Raw genomic sequence first — 20,083 nt, forward strand, 5'->3', positions numbered from 1 at the left:
AATACGCTAAAATGTTTTTTTTCTCCTTCAGTTTTGATTGTAAATCGAAAAACTCTCATGAGATACATGCCATTTCATTCATGGTAGTTAAAGACGCAATCATATTAACTATTTAGAATGTTTAAGTCTAATTTTTCCGCTTTTCAGAAAATGATCATTCAAAATAACGTATCTATGAGTCAACATTTCTCATGCGTAACAAAAATAACAGTTTTGTTACTATTATACAAGAAAACATTGTAACATATGGTCAGAAATTTGATTGCAACTCGAGGAAAGTTATGAGGTTTGTACATACAATTTTAAAAAAATAATAATCCGTAAAAAAAATTTGTTATACTCCTTGACAGGGGTTTGCAAATTATATCCTGTGTACCAAAACCATAGTAACTGGATTTACATATTAGGCATCTGGTATAATATAATGTATTTTTATTATATTTTAAAATTTAAAGCGTAAGTAAATCTTTCAAAATTAAAAACAGGAAAATCGCAATAATTGGGGATCAGAATGAAATGTACGATTTTAATTGTAATTAATGATATGAAATGTGTCCTAAAATTATTCCCGAAAAACGAAATAACTTTTACTGATTTATTCCTAAATCCAGCTCTATAAACACTGCACTTGTTGGCTAGTTTCAGAAACACATATTATCACGAGCACACGAGCTAGGAAAAGATTAAACGCCTTAGAATACCCATAATGCCTCACAAAAGGAGAGGCTTGAGGATCAAAATTGTTTTGAAATGACTTAAAATCAGGACCGCGGAAACGAAAACGGAAAAAAAAATTTGAAGAAGTTTGGAAAATTTGTTGTTATTGTTGTAGTTTATTTATGTCATTATACAGTAGCACGATGGGCTATTGGCGACGGTCTGAGAAACATCCCTGAGGGTGATACGAACAAATGCCATCACAATTTTGATCCTCTGAAGTGGGGAGGGAGAGCTTCCCCACTTCAGTAGCCCGACAACCTACGCACGAAGTCAAGCACTTAACGGTAGAATAGTTTAGAGAGTATACGAATAACACACCCCCTCGTTCCATGGCAAGCTGATGAAAGTAGTCGACCACCCGCTCACTGACAGCAGACAGTGATGAGGAAAAATTTACTCACCTCTTACTCCGGTTTGTTAAAAGCTAGAGCATGTACAGTGAGCCAAATAAACGGACCAAATTGAATAACTTTTGATCTAATAATAGGATCTTTAAGCTCTGGAACTTTATCTTAATAATTTGAGGGGGTAAGATCAAATATGCTAATTAATTAGTGTAGACGATATTTAAAGTTACGAATTCAGCCACATAAACGTTTTTTCTCTGAATAAACAAACATTTTTATCAACAGATTCGGATTTCTGGCTCCCAAAATTTAGAGCATAGCCGCAATCTGAAAAATTCGTTCCCGCAGACAAAAAAGATAAATTTTAGTAAATATTTATTATTGCTTATTATTTTATTTAATAACAGTTGAAAAAAATTTGAATTAAAAGGTATACATTTTGTTATGTCATTTTAAAGTATGTAATTCTACATCGCAAAATACAAAATTTGAGCGAAATCGGTTGAATAGTACTTGAAAAATCAAGGTTTAACTATAAGACTTTTTTCTAAATGTAAAGATTCGATGATTAGATTAAAAGTTATTCAGGGTGGTCCATTTTTTTCGCACTGTACCGACACCTCCTATAACTGTTGTTGTTGTTGTTCATTTACGTCGCACTGGAGCTGCACAATGGGCTATTGGCGACTGTCTGGGGAACATCCCTGAGGATGATCCGAAGACATGCCATCACAATTTTGATCCTCTGCAGAGGGAATGGCACCCCCGCTGCTATCCCACTCCTATAACTAAGAGCCTCCACACGGTTTTTTGTAAGAAGTCCGATCAGACCACTATGAAGGTAACCAATTAGTGAAAAAACCATTTAATATGAAATCTATTAAAAAATTAGAAAGTGATAGCGACTGTCTGTTGGTAGCGATATGTCTAAAAAAAAATTTCATTCAAGAATATAATTGATTTGTTTTATTTACTTGTCAACCACTATAGATTCAATTCTCAAATATATATAATAAATTTCTCTCAAGTACTTTTAAAATAGAATTTGGGTTTACGCGCACAATTGGTTCGCTTTTTAAATAATCTGCGCAGACTACTTATAAAGAACCGTGTGGAGGCTTTCTAATGTAGGAGGTGATGACTGTACACTGTAAAAAATTTTCGTGACGAACTCCTAACATCAGTGACAACAAGTGATGTTCCATTACACCAAAACCCAGGGAGAATTTCAAATTCTGTGAAACACCTAGAAAGCACTTTTACACAACTTGGTGTAAATTAGCCGTCATCAACCACTATTTTTGTTACTCACTAAAATTTATAATTACTGTAAGATATGATACACATATGAGTCAGTACATTTATTTTTACTGGATAATAAAAAGTAAGAATGTGTAATTTCAGTTGCATGCATAAACTAATTCTAAAAAAAATATGAGTTTGTAAATGAGACAAATCCGTATCAGAGAGAAGATTAAGAATTCGAATTAGGCTTAACAGACTAGGGGTAGATAGAATTATACGTCATAAATTATTTAAAACTGTTTGCAGAGAGCTGAAATTTAAATATAAATATCCATATCCCAGAACTAAAAACATACATACATATCTTTAACGGCAAACTTTAATTTCTACTGATGAAAAGCAACATTTGAGAAGGCGCAAACATTCGCCCCAACTCATTATAGTGAGAATTGGATACGTGCACTTTAAGAAAAAAAAGCTCAGTAATACCCACATATGTGACCAATGACGTCAGGGCCAAGTGTTCGCTTATAAGCAAAACGGCGCGTTAAAGTTTAACTCTGTTTCTTCACAAAAGTTAGAATGTTAATTGACTTGATGTTAATTAAATACAGTGCCGTATCACACATCGTTTTTGTTGAACTACAATTTTTCCTCGTCTACGTCTTTTACTTTACTTAGATTTATTATTTGTGTTGTTATGGGTTTACAACTACTAATGTTCAACTACGTAACCATGTAATTTTGAACCCAATCCAGAGGACAAGGGAACTCCTGGATCAAGTATTGGTAGAAATTTGCATTCGTGGATGATTTTTTGATTGAACTAATCGCATTTGCGTTAACTGGAGAGGAAGACCACGAGACCCTCCCACGGTTAGCCTAACTCAGGGGAACTCTAACCCGTGATCCTTCTACCACTGAGGATATTTCACGTCAGCGCTGTGGTCGGTGCAAGCCGGATGCAGATTCGTATCTGCCAGATATCGCTGGGATTCGAGCCCGGCTCACCTCATAGGAAGACGAACGCTTTATCCCCTGAGCCATTGCGGTTCAATAGAATATTTTGTAACCAGTCATATTCTAATACCAAAAAAAAATACTCTCTCTGTATCAAGCTATTCTTAACTATTTAGTTTTTGCTCTTAACTTGTATAATTAGTTTTGCTGGTCGGTTTTCGAAATCATTGATTCAAATTTTTTATGCACATTTTTAGTTTATAAATATTTTATACACATATACACATTCCCTTAAAACATATGTATAAAATATTTTTTATCCCTCACGGTTTTTAATGTGCATTATTTTATTTGTTTTGGGATTTGATTTCTTTAAAAGCACAAATCTAAAATATTAAAGAAAAATGACAGAATTTTTTTTTTTAATTTGTTGATTATCTTACAGCAAATACGTTCAAATCTTATTTAAACCTCACAACTGTTCTATGTATACTGATAATTTGCTTTATTTCTATTAATCTGGAGAAAAGAATTGGACAGTTAATCTCTAACTGACATTCTCAATACCTATCATGATCACTTTAAGAACTTTCTTCTAACAGAAAGTTTATCCGTTAAATATTATCTCCCTTTTTGATATACTTTATCAGGAATAAAAAAAATCTAAATAATTTTACATACGTTACTTATAAGTTCAGTTTATCAAAATTATGGTGTTATTATTTCGGATTGATCTGCAGTTAAATGGTTATTCTTTTGTATCGAAATTTATAATTCGACATAACTTATGGTGGAGTGATTTTTAAATGTGTGAATAGTATTGCGCATATCTTTTCATTTACCATGTTTAAAATGAAAATAGTTTTAGTGATTTTAACAGCACTGCTTAATATTTCTATGGCAGTTAAAACAAATCATAATTTGTGTCCATTCCAGTTATTGTGTTCATGTATTAATGTTAATGGAACAAAAACAGTAACAGTTACTTGCCAAGGTATGCGAAATTTAATGAGTGTTAAAAATGTGGTGAAACATTTAAAATCAAAACCGATTAAACTATTGAAAGTGAAACAATGTGCAGAAAAAAATTTAGCTTTTCCAGTATTTAATGATCTTACGATATTTGAAATCAAAATAAACTGCCCACTTCGAACAATAGCGGACAAGGCTTTCGTGGAAACTCATTCTTTAACGAGGTTGAAGATTTCTTCAAGTTTACTCCAGAAAATTCCTGCCGCCATTAATCAAGTCAAGGCTTTGAAAACTCTTGCTATTGTGGGCGGCCCATTAACAAGAATCGGAGGCCGACTACAGAACATGACTGAACTTGAAAAACTCTCTTTGAAACATAACAGGATAAAGGAAATAACTGCCCATACCTTTTCGGGTGATAAAAAGCTACAATCAATAATACTAGCAAGAAATAAGTTGAGAAGTATAGCACCTGGAACATTTGATTCTTGCCCGAATTTAAATCTGGTTGATTTGGAAGATAACTACCTTCAAACTGTTGATGGCTTATTTAATAATCCAAACTTGAAGGTAAATTTTGCCAAATTTATTTCGATTTCTAAGTTTTTTCTCTCTTTATAAATATTTACTTTTAAAACAATAAATGAGAAATGGGCTGTAAAAAAATGAGAAATATCAGAAATATGTCACAAACGTTAATAAGTCTCGTGCTATTTTGTTTTGTTTTATTAGTTTAATTTACATGCATGCAGCTTATTACATCATGCATTACTTTTGGTATATATTGTTAGAATCCTTGTCAAAAGGAAAACTTGCCAAATGAAATACTATGGTTTTTATCAAATTAAATGCTGATTAGAGATCGCTAAGTGATATTTATAAACGAAAAAAAATATACAAAAACGCTTCCCGAATATGACTAATTACTATTGAGGGAGGTCGGGGTACAAAATATCTGTTTGCCTGTTGAGATAATTCTAATAATTCTTTTTAATTACTTCCTGTTTCAAACGTTAATCAAACAGTTGTTGTTGTTGTTATTTTTAACCCTTTCGAGCCGACTGTCACAAATACGTTCCAGCAGAAAACCGTATCAATCAGGGTAAAAAGATAAAACTGGTAATGAAAGTATTTCTTTAGCAGTTTATTTCTGGGTGGGGTTATAATTGTTTGATTTATTTAATTCACCATTACTTTTTTCAAAATAAAACTATTTTGTTATACTTTGAATTAACTTTGATTACATATATGAATAAACTAACAGTAATTAAAGTAAAAGCAAAGTAAGTCTGTCAAATTAGCAACGACTACATTTAAGTTACCGTTTTTTATTTAATTACATCCTGATTCTGATTTTGTACGAATGCTTTTTTGAATCACCCGTCCCCAAGGGGATAATCTTTTCTATACTTCGCTTGCCTTGAAAAGAATTTGTCAGAGCTTGGTACCATTCCTGTTTTTTCTTGACTTAAATATTATTTTGAGTGACATTTTCAGAGGTATTTATTAATCAGGAAAAATCCCAAACTGCCAACTACTGCGCTTTTTACAAAGTATTTTAAAAAATGCTAAAACAGCGGATCCCAAAAGGTGTTCCGCGGAACCATAAGATTCCAAGGAAAAATGACAGAAGTTCCGAGAGTTTGAATATTTTTAACCTTATTTAGATATTTTTAATATTTATGTCCAATCAATTATTTAATATATATATTAATAACAATATATTGCATAAGTTATGAAAAGATTAGGCATTTGTAAGAAATTTCTGAAATATTTCTCATCGCGTTTTTCAATTCAAAATAAAATGACTAAATTCAAGAATAAAAAATTTTATTTTTCTGAAAACTACTCTCTTAGTTTATAACAGCAATTTTTTAAAAACCATAATTCGGCTTATATTATTCATTTTCAGCATAGGCATGCACCAAGAAAAAATTCATAATATTAAGCATTTCCTTGTACACCTCAAGTAGTTTCAAAATAATTAAATCTTTTTATTTCTTTTTTTGGGGGGGACCACAAAATTAAAACAATCATTTACTACGAATGTAGACTATCTCTTTTAAAGCTTTGGCATATAATTCAAGATGCTTTCCTCTACGTAAAACTGCAGCTTTGTGAGCAGAAAAATGTGGTAGATTATAGATTTTGATAAATTTAGAGACAAAAAAATGTAGCTTATTTTTATTATTATTATTAATAATAATAATATTTGAAATATATATATATAAGTGAACTTGATTATTTAACTTCTTTTAACTAAATTTTATAGTTAAAATAAATATAATTTATAATTTTAAAATGGTGAAAATATATTTAGTTTCATATGGAATTAGTACAACAAGGCAACCATAATGTTAAACAAAAAACTAATAATATATTATTTTTTTAATGAATCAACCAATTGTTGTAATATTGCACAATTCATTTTATTTTATTTTATTTTATAACCGTCGTTGAACAGCCGACCCAATTTCATGGGTTTACGACTACTAACGTTCAACTCCGTAGCCTTGTAATTTTGAACCAATCCAGAACTCCTGGATCAGTACCCCCAGAGGTATTGATTTGTTATGGGAACATGGAGGACTTTGAGACTCGACAGATTTAACGTGCATCAGTCACCATTTACTACACGGGGAGTCTTCGGCCGGTGAGGATCGAACCCACGACCTCTTGGATATGGGCCCAGCGCCCTACCGACCAGGCTATCCCGGCCCTCTGCACAATTCATTTCTAAATTTCATTAATACATTCTTCAAATTCGCATTGCATGTCCATGTTTTTAGTTCGAAGGTATACTTTACACGTTGAGCGCCACGCTAATTTTACATGACTTGCCAATCTGGCCACGGTAAATAACTACAAACTAAATTTGCAAATATTTGACTGATTTTGCTATTTTTTAGAAGGTTTATCATGACTAACCTGACAAAAATTGTGAATTATATAAGTCTACGAATTACGTAGAAATAGTGGTGGATAAAAATCTATTAAATTGAATTTATTAAACCAAGAATCACAATAATTAAGTAAATTTTGAAGTTCTATATCATGTTATACGCTGTCCGTCAGCTGTTTTTCGCGGGCTATGTGAGAGGTCAGTGTCAGCAAGCTGTGGCAGACGCAGCCTAAATGTAATTTCAGTGTCAGCCACCGGTGGTTGACGCGGCCTAAATGTAATTTCAGTGTCAGCCACCGGTGGTTGACGCGGCCTAAATGTAATTTCAGTGTCAGCCACCGGTGGTTGACGCGGCCTAAATGCAGTTTCAGTGTTAGCCACAGGTGGTTGACGCGGCCTAAATGTAATTTCAGTGTCAGCCACCGGTGGTTGACGCGGCCTAAATGCAATTTCAGTGTTAGCCACCGGTGGTTGACGCGGTCTAAATGTAAGTACAGTGTCAGCCACGGCCTAAATTGAAAGTCCAGTGTCAGCCACCAATGGCTGACGCGGCGCTCAACGTGTTAAACAGAAAACAACATTTAACATACATAAACAGTGCGCTTGTAGCTTTATATTTGAAACGAAAATCACGCCAACATAACGTAAATATACGTAGCAACTAAAATAAACGCGAGCATGCGTAGTTGCTTCGATTTTATGTACTGGAGCGTACGAAAGTTAACGTAGAAGTGCAAAATCTCTCTATTGACTAACAAAATTACTGACTTTTTAATGGAGTTATTACATCTTTTTTATTGCAGGTGATCAATCTAAAAAGGAATGATTTAACCTCACTGGAAGACGCATTTAACGATATTATGGATATTGAAGAACTGCACTTGACTGGAAATAAGAATCTAACTTATATCAGTGATAAGGCACTAGGTTTCAACCTTCAAAACTTGCTTAAATTATCTTTAAGAGAATGCGGTCTCGAGAAGGTTTCTAAAACGTTTCTGATTCCATTTTCTCACCTTGAAGAGCTAGACTTGAGCTGCAACTCATTGAGAATCATTCCTGATGGCTTTTTCAACAATTTGGAAAACTTGATTAAAGTTAATCTTCGAACCAATCGACTAAGGAGTGTTAGAAATTGTTTTGGTCAGAACTATCGATTGGAGCATATCGATTTAAGTGATAACTTAATCGAATCTTGTGATAACACTTTTCATTCAATGACCTCACTGAAAAGTATTGATTTAAGTAGAAACAGACTTCGACGGATAAAAAATACGGATTTTTCTACAAGTCCATGGCTTAGAAAGTTGGCACTCAACATAAATAATGTTTCCCAAATTGATTCAGAAGCTTTTTCTCATTTAAAACAGTTACAAATTATTAATCTATCCGAAAATGAGTTGAAGAGTTTAAATGGTTCATTTAGAAACACTCCCTATCTGAGAGAACTTATTCTGCATTCTAATGGTCTAGGAGAACTGAATGAAAATGATTTCTCAGCGGCTGGTCGAGTAACGAGATTGAACTTGGCAAACACCAATTTAAGCCGAGTTCATGGTGCTTTTAAAAATTTATATAATTTAAAATCCTTAACTATTAGAAAGAACAAACTAAGTGTTTTATCCAGAGAATCATTTCCTCGTTTCATAAAGATTCGAGAAATGTTTTCATCAGGTTAGTATAATTTGGACAATTATTTTAAAGCTTTTATTTCCTCCTTTTATCATAAACATACTTCCTCCTTTTATCATAAACACGTTACTCAACCATGGCCAAGCACCTAGCCCCATATTTAGAGCTGTATCTTTTCACGGCCATGGTAAGAATGACTCGTAATTTTAACTCTGGTCAGAAGACGTGTACAGCACCTGAGCTAGTCACCTTCTCTTCAAATTTACACACCACATCCAACAAGAGAACTTTCAGCCCCAATATATTTAACATTCACCATGCCGATTGTTTTAGCTGCTGTCAAGATTTGATTAAAATAATACAATTTTTTTTATTTCATTAGTTACCTATTGTAATTTGATACTTTCACCAAATGCTTTGTCATTTGTAAGACGTGATAGTTATTATCAATGCATTATCTCTTTCTGAAGTAGACTGACAGCAAAATATTTCAACAAGCACTTTTTATTTATTTGAAATAAATCCATAACTACTCTAACTCGACAAATGACCGGATCAGCTTGAAAAGCTTTTGAAAAGATATGATGACAAATGTGACACATTATTTTTTATGATTAAATCATGATACCGTTATAGCGGTTAAAGTATAGAAATCACCTTTTCAAAACTCGATCTCTCTCTCTCATATATTAGAAGTGATAAATCCAAATATAATAGGAAAAAAGCATGTTTCTTGAAAAAAAAGTGCGTTTAAATAAGCGTATCCTGACACTTTATACTTATTTTAGCACATTTTTTTGAGGTATTCCTGTAGCACGATGCAGAAGGAAAATGCGACCAATAGTTCAAAAATGCGTCTTTTATACGCAATTTTTTTTTCCTTATCTCACCAATGAAAATTTAAAATTCATCGATTGGACAATATGCTAGTTACCAGTCTTTGAGATAGTAATAAATTTTATCGGCATAAAATACAATTTATAGAAATTACAGAATACAATTTACAGAAAATACAATCTAATATATATAATTCTCTTACGTGGCTCCCAAATTTTGGCTGTATTTCTTTTCCGCCAGTGGCAACGTTTGTTTGTTTTGTTTACGTTACTATTTCTCTTACACGGCGAATCGACCAATGATTACAGCTAAAAATGTCACATGCCAAATCTAGCTGAGATGGCTCAACATATAGCTCTTTTAAAAACGGAAACGGAAATAACCAGAGAGCATCAGCTTTGGCAATCTCATACTATTAAGCTAGGCAGAATTGAGTAGTCTTTGCCGATAGATCTCTATTTTAGTATTTTGTCGAAAGAGCTTTTTTTTCACAAATTTATAGATTACGAATTTATTTGACGATTTTTGATTTAGATTACGAATTATTCTATAGCATATTTCTAATAGGTTTAACGAATTACATGTCATTTATTTGAATTCAAATTTATTTTAATGTCTTAGTATTTACTAAAAAGATGTAATTTTTTTTTCAAAAAAAAGTTTTTATATGGATTTGAATGATTGTTTTGAATTCTTAGAATTTTGTGCATTTGCAATGTACCTAAGTTAGTAGCGAGCGAAGCGAGCTTGGTTTGCGAAGCAAACCATATAAGATTGCGTAGCAATTTTCGGGGGTTGGCGAGCGCTAGCGAGCAGGGAGTGCAGCCCACTAGTTGAAAGAAATTAGTTATCGCATTGTGTATATTTCTTAAAAACGACTAAATCATAAAGGGTTTTCCCTAAATTACTAATTTTTAAATGCAAATTGAAGAGGAATTAAACTGAAAGATACGAATAACGAATTTAAAGAATTCGTTTAATTCATAATAATTCGTTTATCCAAAAATAATAGCTTTTAGTAAATATTTATCAAAAAAATAGCTTTTAGATAACATTTATCCTTTTTCATTATTTCTTTTTTTAATATTACTCGAAAAAATTTGAAATGTAAGGTATACAGTTTCTTACATCATTTTAAAGAATGCAATTTTAAATGGCTAAGTACAAAATTTGGTAGACGCCTTTTTAATCTTTATTCTGTACTTCTAAAATTAGACGTGTTTACATTCTTTTTATTTTACAGAAAATAAATGGGTATGTGATTGTCGAATTTTATGGATCAAAGATTGGATGCAGAACACAAACTTACGAAACTTAAATCTCGACTTCAACTGTTCTTCACCAATCCATTTCAAATCAAAAAAGTTAAGTCAATTGACAAAAGAAGACTTGGTTTCGTGGCCAAAAGATGATTGTCCATCTCCTTGTGAGTGTTCATGCGTTGCAGACGGCGAAGAGCGTTATGTGAATGTGAATTGCTCATCAAGAGAACTAAGAGAAGTATTTTTTTTTTTTAATTTTAAATAGATAATTTGTTATTGCATGGTTTTTAATAGTACGAAATTAATTTTGAATAGTAGCCTCTATAAATGAAGAGCTGAGTAGATAAAATGAAACTTTTAGAATGACTATAATCAGGGTAATAAGAAAAAAAGAGGAAAACAAATTATTTTATTATAGAATGATTAGCCATCTTTCCAATGTGTACCATCTTTTATTTACCACTACCTTATTTGAAATAATTAACATGCGAGATCTAATGTTCGTTTACAAACTACGTTTTCAATGTTCGTCTTCCAGTGTTCTGTACCTATCCATTTCATGTAAAAAAAAATTTAAGTCAATTGACAACAGATCAGGGGTTAGGGAACTGCCGGTGCATCAGAAAGGTTCTGGGTTCGAATCCCGGGCAAGGCATGGATGTTCTTTCCTTCTCCGTACTATCTGTCCTTACTGTGGGAGCAGCGTTGACCCACCTAATATGGTGCCCCTGAAAGAGTGGTCAACAAATCTGCCCTTCATGTGCCTGCATGACCTTGGTCATTATCCAGGTGGGCATTGGGAAAAAAACAGATAACTTGATTCAGTGACCAAAAAAATTATTGCACCATATTTCAACAAGAACTTATCAACACAACAGCCAAATATAATGCAGCAACTACCTTCTTTCTTTCGGACGCTGTCCTTAGTACAATCTACACGCATTAAAGACATCAGAACGTCACGAACAATTTGCTGTCAACAACCTCTTTCTTCAACAACAAATATTAGATGTGACAATTTTGATATTAATTAAATATCCACCGAAGGATCGATTAGTGCTGCCTTCAGCGATAGTTGCCGAGATCAGGCAATAATTAGAATTAGAAGATTTTAAGTTCTTGCAATATAAAACAACCTTATTTATTATTAACCGGCCACTTTTAATATCATATTAATCTGAACTCCTCGCAACTTTACAATTTAATTGTAAAACAATATTTATAACTGAACTACAATTAAGTATAAAAACTGTTTATAAGAGTTTTCCACTCAAAATAACGATATTTCTGGAAATGATCATGCATCTTATAAACATTTAGATTTATTAGATTAAAAACTTTATTTTCCTTCGTTAGATTCCAACTAAATTTCCAGAATTGATTGGCGAACTGAATCTTCGAGAAAACATGCTGTCAAATCCAATCAAGCTCAACCTTCCTTCAACATCCAAGTTAAAGATCTTGAATCTGGAAAGCAACTTAATTGCTCGAGTGGACTTCAAACTTCCCAATAACATAGAGGTTCTTCTACTGGCAAACAACAATATTACAAGATTCATAGATTATCCACCGTCTAATGTCAAAACATTCACTCTATCTCGAAATCCGTGGTATTGTGATTGCGATACTCTGCCTTTCAGAAAGTGGATGATAGCACACGAATCTAAGGCAATGCATTGGAATAAATCTATCTTTAATTACTTACGATTAATTTAATTCAGTGCTTCCCAAAATGTGGTACGCGTACCCCCAGGGGAACGGGAACAGTTTAGCGGGGATACGCGCTTCTTATGCGAAATGGTCTTGCAACAAATGAAAAGTTCAAAACATTTTATTTAAAAGCAATGCTAGCCATGAAAATTTACGATTACGTATTTTTCTATTGGGTATTTTTTGCAGAGTTAACTGTTAATAACTAAAATATGTTAATAAAAATAAACACATTTTTAAAAAGTACATTCATCTTTTTATTAGTGATACACAGCGTTACGAAAACTTTGGAGAGGGTACACAAAAGCCATAAGATTGGGAAACACTGATTTAATTTAATAAAATTATTCGACATTTTTTTAACACCCATGCCGAGGTCTGTACACTCTTTGGGGGAGGGAAAGACATGGAAGTTGAATCACGCTGCTTTTAACTAACTTTTAAAGGAAAAAAACATATGACCCATTCATTATTACCAACCTTATAATAGAAAATTCCTTTTAACCATTTGTGGTCGTATTAAGTTTATACATGGGTGTCATGCTGGTCGGAATTAATTTACTTAAACACAATTTATAAAATATTATTTCTCATTCTACGTATCTCCGAATCTTGTCGATTTAATGTAATATAAGATCAGTATGGTTCTTTGCTGTGGTTGCTGAGAGCAGACATACGACTGGAACGGTAAAAAAGTGTTGGTGACTGAGAGTAGACGTACGACCGTAAAATGTTAATATAGACTTTAGAACCTACTTATAAGACCCCTTATGCTCTATGCTTTTATCACGACATTGTATATAACTTTATTGAACCACCATATCGATCAGGATGAATGAGTTGAAGAGATGCAAGCGGCCTCTATTACCCAGATATTTTTATTCAGTTCGGTTCTGTTTAATTATATGACCCTTATATTTATGACATTTAATACTAGGTCCTAAGACTCGATGAATCAGTCAATGACGCTTCGAGCTTAATCGCCGAAATTTACTTAATTTCCAACTTTCCAATTTATATGACCTTTAAAAATTGAAACGGTAGGTAGGTAGTTACTTTATTTACGTCGCACTAGAGCTGCACAATGGGCTATTGGCGGTGGTTTAGAAAACATCCCTGAGGATGATCCAAAGGCATGCCATCGCAATTTTGATCCTCTGCAGAGGGGGTGGCAGCCCTGCTTTGCTAACCCAACGAACTGCTCGTGGAGTCGAGCACATTACAGTGGAACAGTTCAACGAGGACCGATACCGCCCTCCCTCGGCCCTTACGCAGGTTGATCTAAGTGGTCACCCACCCACTTACTGACCGCAGCCAGTGATGCTTGACTTCAATGTTCTACTGGGAACCGTATCTTTACGATCAGTTCACTGCGAGACTTAAAAATTGGAACAGTAGCTGATACATACCTGCCAACGCGCTTCTACAAATTGTAGGATACTTTTATAATGTGCACATTGATGTAGGATGCTTTAAAAATGTGTTGTTTTTTTTTTCTTTTTTAATTTTGGTTATGAACCAAAATACACAAGATTATAATAATATTCTATTTATTCTATCTTCTAAGTGCGCTGAAACTATCCAAAAGGTTACTCAAATCTAATTCCTCTTTTTTGTCATAATTTTCCATTGTAATTAAGAACTCCAACAGACAAAAATAATTCTAATTGTATTTTTACATAGAATCGTTCTCATACAAACAAACAAAAAAATACTAAATATTATTTTTCAAGTTATAAAATTCTACCAAATGTTGTCAAACATGTTGGACGCTGATTCTCAGGATAATTATGAATAGAAGGTGAAAAAATGCGGTTAATACAATCGCTTAAAACTAAGAAGTTGTCAGAGGAAGCTAAGTTTTCTCTCGGAAATTGTTTTCAATAATTTAATTATATTTATATGTTAAGAACATTCATTCCTTGAATGTTCTTAACATATAAATATAATTAAATAGGTAGTTACTTTATTTACGTCGGTAGACAAAAAAATACAGACAAAAAAATTAAAATTCTTTCATCCATTCCCGTAGATGCTCTGTTTATTGTATCACATTATTGTATCACGTATCATGTAAATATTTCCAGATTACAGATGCAAATGAGACAGTTTGTAGCTACAGAGACGGCAAAGAAAGCTTGAGAGGGAGATTAATAATGAATCTAAGCGAAATTGAATTTTGCCCTGAATTATTACGGAACTATATCTTAATGGGAGCAGGAAGCTTGAGTAAGTACTATTTATAATTTATCATTGATTTCGCATATATCAAGTATTTTTAAATTGAAAAAACTATAAAAGTAGTTTACTTTGCTGCTTCATTTCTATTATAGCTTTTGAATTTGCTACACTAGTAAAGCGACACACTACGAACTTGAAATTTGCAAAACGGATAAAGCATGTTGTGGTATGCAAATGATTAGCTTATCAGCGCATTCCTGCAAAGCAGGCGGCTGTAGCGACACTTTTAATGTGAGTAAAAGAAGAAATTTGACAGTAAATTTCTCATTCAGAAATTGAATTTGAGCGTTGTTCTTGGGTAAAAAAAGTTTTTGTTATGCCTCGTGTAAGAAGGAGAAATGACTACCAGCACGTGTCTGAGTTTAATCGAGGTCCAATTGCGGCCTACCGGAATTGCGGTTTATCATACCGCTGGTCGCGTTGGTCGAAATCCCATGACTGTTAGCAAAATATGGAATCGATGAACGGTGAGATGGAACGTCGTGCAGAATCTCAGCGGGCCTCCCCATCACTAGCCGAGAGGACAGACATATTATCCACATGGCTTTAAGGGGTCGTACAGCTATGTCACGAACCCTGTGACAACAAATGGGGTCATTTGCAAGACAGCAACTGTCTGCACGAACAGTTCAGCGACGTTTGCAGCAGCATGGACTGTCAGCACGGTGACGATGGCTTTGACTAAACTTGACCCTACATCACAGGCAGAAGCGCCTCCAGTGGAGTGATCAACGACGAACCTGGACGCAGGAATAGCAGGACGTCGTCTTTTCATGCGATTCCAGGTTCTGCATCATGACGGTCGCTTAGTGTTTGGCGACATGGTGGAGAACACCCATTGGCTGCTTGCATTTGACATCGCCATACTGGCCCATCACCTGGAGTAGGTATTTGGTGCCATTGGACACGCGTCTCGATCAACTCTTGTTTGCATTGCCGGAACTTTGAACAGCAGCCGTTACATTTCTGATGTGTTAGGGCCACTGCCATATCTTCGAAGATTACATAACGCTACGTTTCAGCACGGAATGCACGACCGCATGTTGCCCGTACTATCCTGAACTTCCTTGACGCAGAGCATGTTCACCTGTTGCCCTGGTCAGCACGTTCTCCTGATCTCTCACCAATTGAAAACGTCTGGTCAATGGTTGTATATAGATATCATTTATTATTTTGGCTGCATTCAAAAAGTTTGAGATGTCTTAAGGAGCATATTTGTAACTATTATTTCCCTACTTGCAGGAAAAATAAAAGCCTACAACTACTCATATTTATTAAACAATCATTTTTCACCATATGTTATACTAAATATGCTATTTTTTTTTATCTGGAGTCAGTGATTCTTACATTTGTTGCAGTGACACTTATGATGACCGTGACCTCTTTTGTGGTTTATTTCCGATATCGATATCATTTAAGAGTTTGGCTCTACTCAAGAGGTTTCAGATGCCTCAAAAATAGAGACAAGAGAGACACTGGAAAACTATATGATGCATATATTTCGTTCTCTGATGAAGACGCTGAAATGGTCAGACACCATTTTTTGCCAGGTAAGTGGAAAAAATTTGAAAATAATAATTTAAAAATTCAATAAATTTTATTTATTATTATTTTACATTTGGTTTTTATCCTTGATTATTATTCTTCTTCTTCTCATTGGCACGACAGCCCAGGATGGGCCTTGGCCTTCTCAACAAGCCTATGCCAAGACATTCTTCCCCTAGCCAAGGTCCCCCAGTCAATCATCTTTAAAATCCGTAGGTCCCCTCCAAGGCAGTCTAAAAATCCCAGGCCTGGTCGTCCTCCCCCTCTTGTACCGGCTGGCCTGGCACAGAAAACCTTCTTGGTTGTCCTGCCATCCTCCATTCCCACAATGTGGCCCGCCCATCCAATCCCCTGAATTTTGATAAATTTAATGACATCAGGTTCTTTATATGCTTTGTAGAGTTCCGTATTTGATCTTCTAAACCAGGTACCGTTTTTACTTATTCCACCAAAAATGCTTCGCAGAATTTTTCTCTCAAAACTAGCTATCATATTTTCATCTCCACGGGTCATTGTCCAGGTCTCACATGCGTATGTAAGCACTGATCGTATAAGACATTTATAGAGTAACACTTTTGTTTTACTTTTTATTAGGCTTGACTTAAGATATTTTCTTAGGCCATAAAAATACTTATTGGCCATCGTGATTCTCGTGTGTATTTCTTGTGTAGTGTCATTTTTGTTGTTATAGACCCCAAATAGGTGAAGCTATCAACGGCTTCGAATTTGTATGCTCCAATTTCAAACTGTGTTTCTTTATAGCCAGCTTTTGTGCAGGGCATATATTTAGTTTTATTTTCATTGATTCTTAATCCCATCTTAATAGCTTCCTTCTCCAGACATAAAAAGGATTGTGTTAGTGCTGTCTGCGTTCTAGCGATAATATCTAAATCATCAGCAAAAACCAATATTTGAACTGATTTGTTGAAGATATTTCCATCCTTGATTATTAACTCTGGATTTTATGGTAAAACTGATGATGTGGTACATTTTTTGTAATCATTTTAATCTTATTTTATCATAATGAAGCTATTTTTTTATTTACTTATTTATTAATTTATTTATTTGTTAATTGGCATCGTTAACAGCGTGAATGCCCAAAATTCATCCTTTAGGTTAGAAAAAAAAATTGAGATATTTGTAGAAAATGGTAGAAAAAATTTATGTCTTGTCACTTGAAAGAATAATAAATTTACCATAAAAAAATGTACTGAAAATTAAATTTAATCTTAAATGCTGTCAAAGCTTAAAGTTTGGATCAGTGTTATATGCTTCCACTTCTTGAAAACTTCCCATTTAAATTCTGATGTATAATCAATTTTCAATTAAAAAAATAGTTTAGTCTTTCTTACTTCCCTTTGACCTGAAAAAAAACTTGATTGCAAGAAAAATATTTTCTAATCTGGAAAGAAAGATAAACCATCCTATAAAAAAAAAAAAAAAAAAAATTGCTTATTTTTACATTTCTTTAGAGCTGGAGGAGAAACATCCATTTTATAAATTATTTGTACCCCAGAGAGATCTCAAAGCAGGAAATTTTGAAATAAACAATCTGATGGAACAAGTTTTGGATAGCAAACGTGCAATCATCTTGCTTTCTAGGTAAGTGTACGCATCATTTTTTGCCAGTATTTTAACCGTTTATAACCTAAATATTTTATTTTTAATACAACTTTGAATAATTCATCAAAATTATTATAGTAATCTAGTTATTAATTAATAGCATGAACCCAAAATCTTTTATTAAAGTAACTGAGAGAAATTCATCATATGTATTTGCGAATTGAATCTGTAGTGGTTGACAAGTGAATAAGGCAAACCAATAATATTCATAAATAAAACAAAATTTTAGTCGTATATTTGCTACCACTTTCTTATTTTAACTAGATTTTGTATTAAGTGACTCGTTTGGAAAGTGGACATCCTTCACAGTGGTCTGATCGGACTACCTATACAAAACCGTGTGGAGGCTTTCAGTTATGGAAAGCGTTGCAATAGCCCAGGACCCCTACATCAGAAGGGGCTCCCGAATAGAAAGTTTATTTTAAGTTCAAAATATCAGTAAAGTGAAAAATCGTCAATTTTATGTTGGCTTCTTCATTAATCTATTGTATGAACACAATCTATATTTCGTAAATCCATTGCTTTCTAGGGCCGTAATTCAGCTAAATTTTCGAAATTACGGTGGACAAATTTGGTCAATCAAAAGCCTATATTTTTTCATATCGCAAAATGCGATATGTTAAAGAAAATACAGGTTTCTGATTGTCTTCATTGAAACATCGTTGTTGCGAAAACTTAGCTGAATTCCACCCTAATGTCAGCAAGGATATAAATTTTTCGCAGATAGATGACAATGTTAACAATCGGAAAACTGCTTTCGGCATGATGGACATAGAATGGTCAGAAAATCAATAAAATGGACCAAACGATATTTCGTCTGACCATTGGGGGAGGGTGATTATAGCTATTTTAGGTTCTAGTCAATTGTTTTGTTATCTGCAATGAGGTGAAAAATTTAAATACTTCCATAAAGTTCGGTTCTTCATTACTGAAAAAGTGAAGCAGAGGGGGCCCCAATTAGGCTAAGTCGGGCTCTAACTCCAACCAAATATTGATTCCCATATCAACCAAGTGAAGTAGTATTGCACTGGCTATTTGATATCCTATATTTGAGGGAAATACTCTATATTAATGGGCGTTTGGAGTATTTAACGCTTATTAATTTATTTCAATTAAAATAAGAAAGGAGCAAATTACTTCTCCCCCCTCTTGTTTCTAACCCTGCAATATAGCCAATCTGAGAACACTAATTCACTCAATGTTATAAACCACTAAAAATTTAATGAATGTTTAAAAGCTAGCTTTTAAAAGTTTGGCAGCCACTATTCTTTAAATAACTAACTACTGTCTAATGTATTATGGTTTGTTAGGGCAATAGTGTTTACCCTAACAAAAATTTTCAATCGAACTTTATATTCCCGGACAAGGTTAACTCACGAATTTTAAGTTTATCCATACGCAAGCACTACCTGAGAAACGAGTTCTGCATGGAGATATTTAGAGTGGCATTTGCGAATTAAATAGCCACTCTGAGACAACACTATCTCATTCAATGTTAGCAAATGACAAAAAAATCTTAAAGCTTTTAAATGTTTGACAACCACTATTCTTTAAATAACAAACTACAGTCCAATGTATTGTTATGTTTTGTCAAGGTAACAGTGTTTACCCTAACAAAAGTTTTCAATCGAAATTTATTGTATGGAAAGGGTTAACTCAGGAATTTCAAATTTATATTTACGCAGGCACTACCTGAAAAACGAGTTCTGTATGGAGATATTTAGAGTCGCATTTGCGAATTCACTGGAGGAAAAATTGCATCGGGTCATCCTTGTGAAGTTTGGACCCCTTCCACCCATGAACCATGAACCATCCACCCATGAACCTTCCACCATGATGGAATCCTCAAGGAGTCTCAAGTTCGGAACGAGATTATTCTGGGATATGCTGCAGTACGAAATGCCAGAAAAACGTCCCAGATCTACCAATAACTACGAACTGTTAGACGACAAATCTGGTGATGTTCCTTTGATAGAAGAATTCTAAATATATTCGCTAAAGTATTTCTAGGAAAAAGAAAAACTCCTTATTTGTAATTTCATTAACAATATGTTCTTGTTTCCAATAATTAAATCTTTTAAATTAAA

General features: G+C 33.7%; 1 protein-coding gene across 2 annotated transcripts; it reads left to right on the plus strand.

Moving 5' to 3' along the window:
- The first annotated feature begins 3,806 nt into the window (after window positions 1-3,806).
- On the plus strand, window positions 3,807-20,083 carry LOC107457297 (uncharacterized). Of its 2 annotated transcripts, XM_043044585.3 has the most exons (8): window positions 3,807-4,814; window positions 7,950-8,820; window positions 10,859-11,115; window positions 12,234-12,545; window positions 14,675-14,816; window positions 16,187-16,378; window positions 17,846-17,975; window positions 19,682-20,083. In XM_043044585.3, exons 1-8 carry the CDS (start codon window positions 4,116-4,118, stop codon window positions 19,980-19,982), a joined length of 2,904 nt encoding a protein of 967 aa, XP_042900519.2. In that variant the 5' UTR covers window positions 3,807-4,115; the 3' UTR covers window positions 19,983-20,083. The 2 variants fall into 2 exon arrangements, with proteins under 2 accessions (XP_042900519.2, XP_042900521.2); XM_043044587.3 differs by lacking the exon at window positions 12,234-12,545 and having other exon boundaries at window positions 3,988-4,814.

Source organism: Parasteatoda tepidariorum, chromosome 5 (genome assembly GCF_982258835.1).
Source record: "Parasteatoda tepidariorum strain Cologne lab strain chromosome 5, Ptep-v5.0, whole genome shotgun sequence".
Lineage (NCBI taxonomy): Eukaryota > Metazoa > Arthropoda > Arachnida > Araneae > Theridiidae > Parasteatoda > Parasteatoda tepidariorum.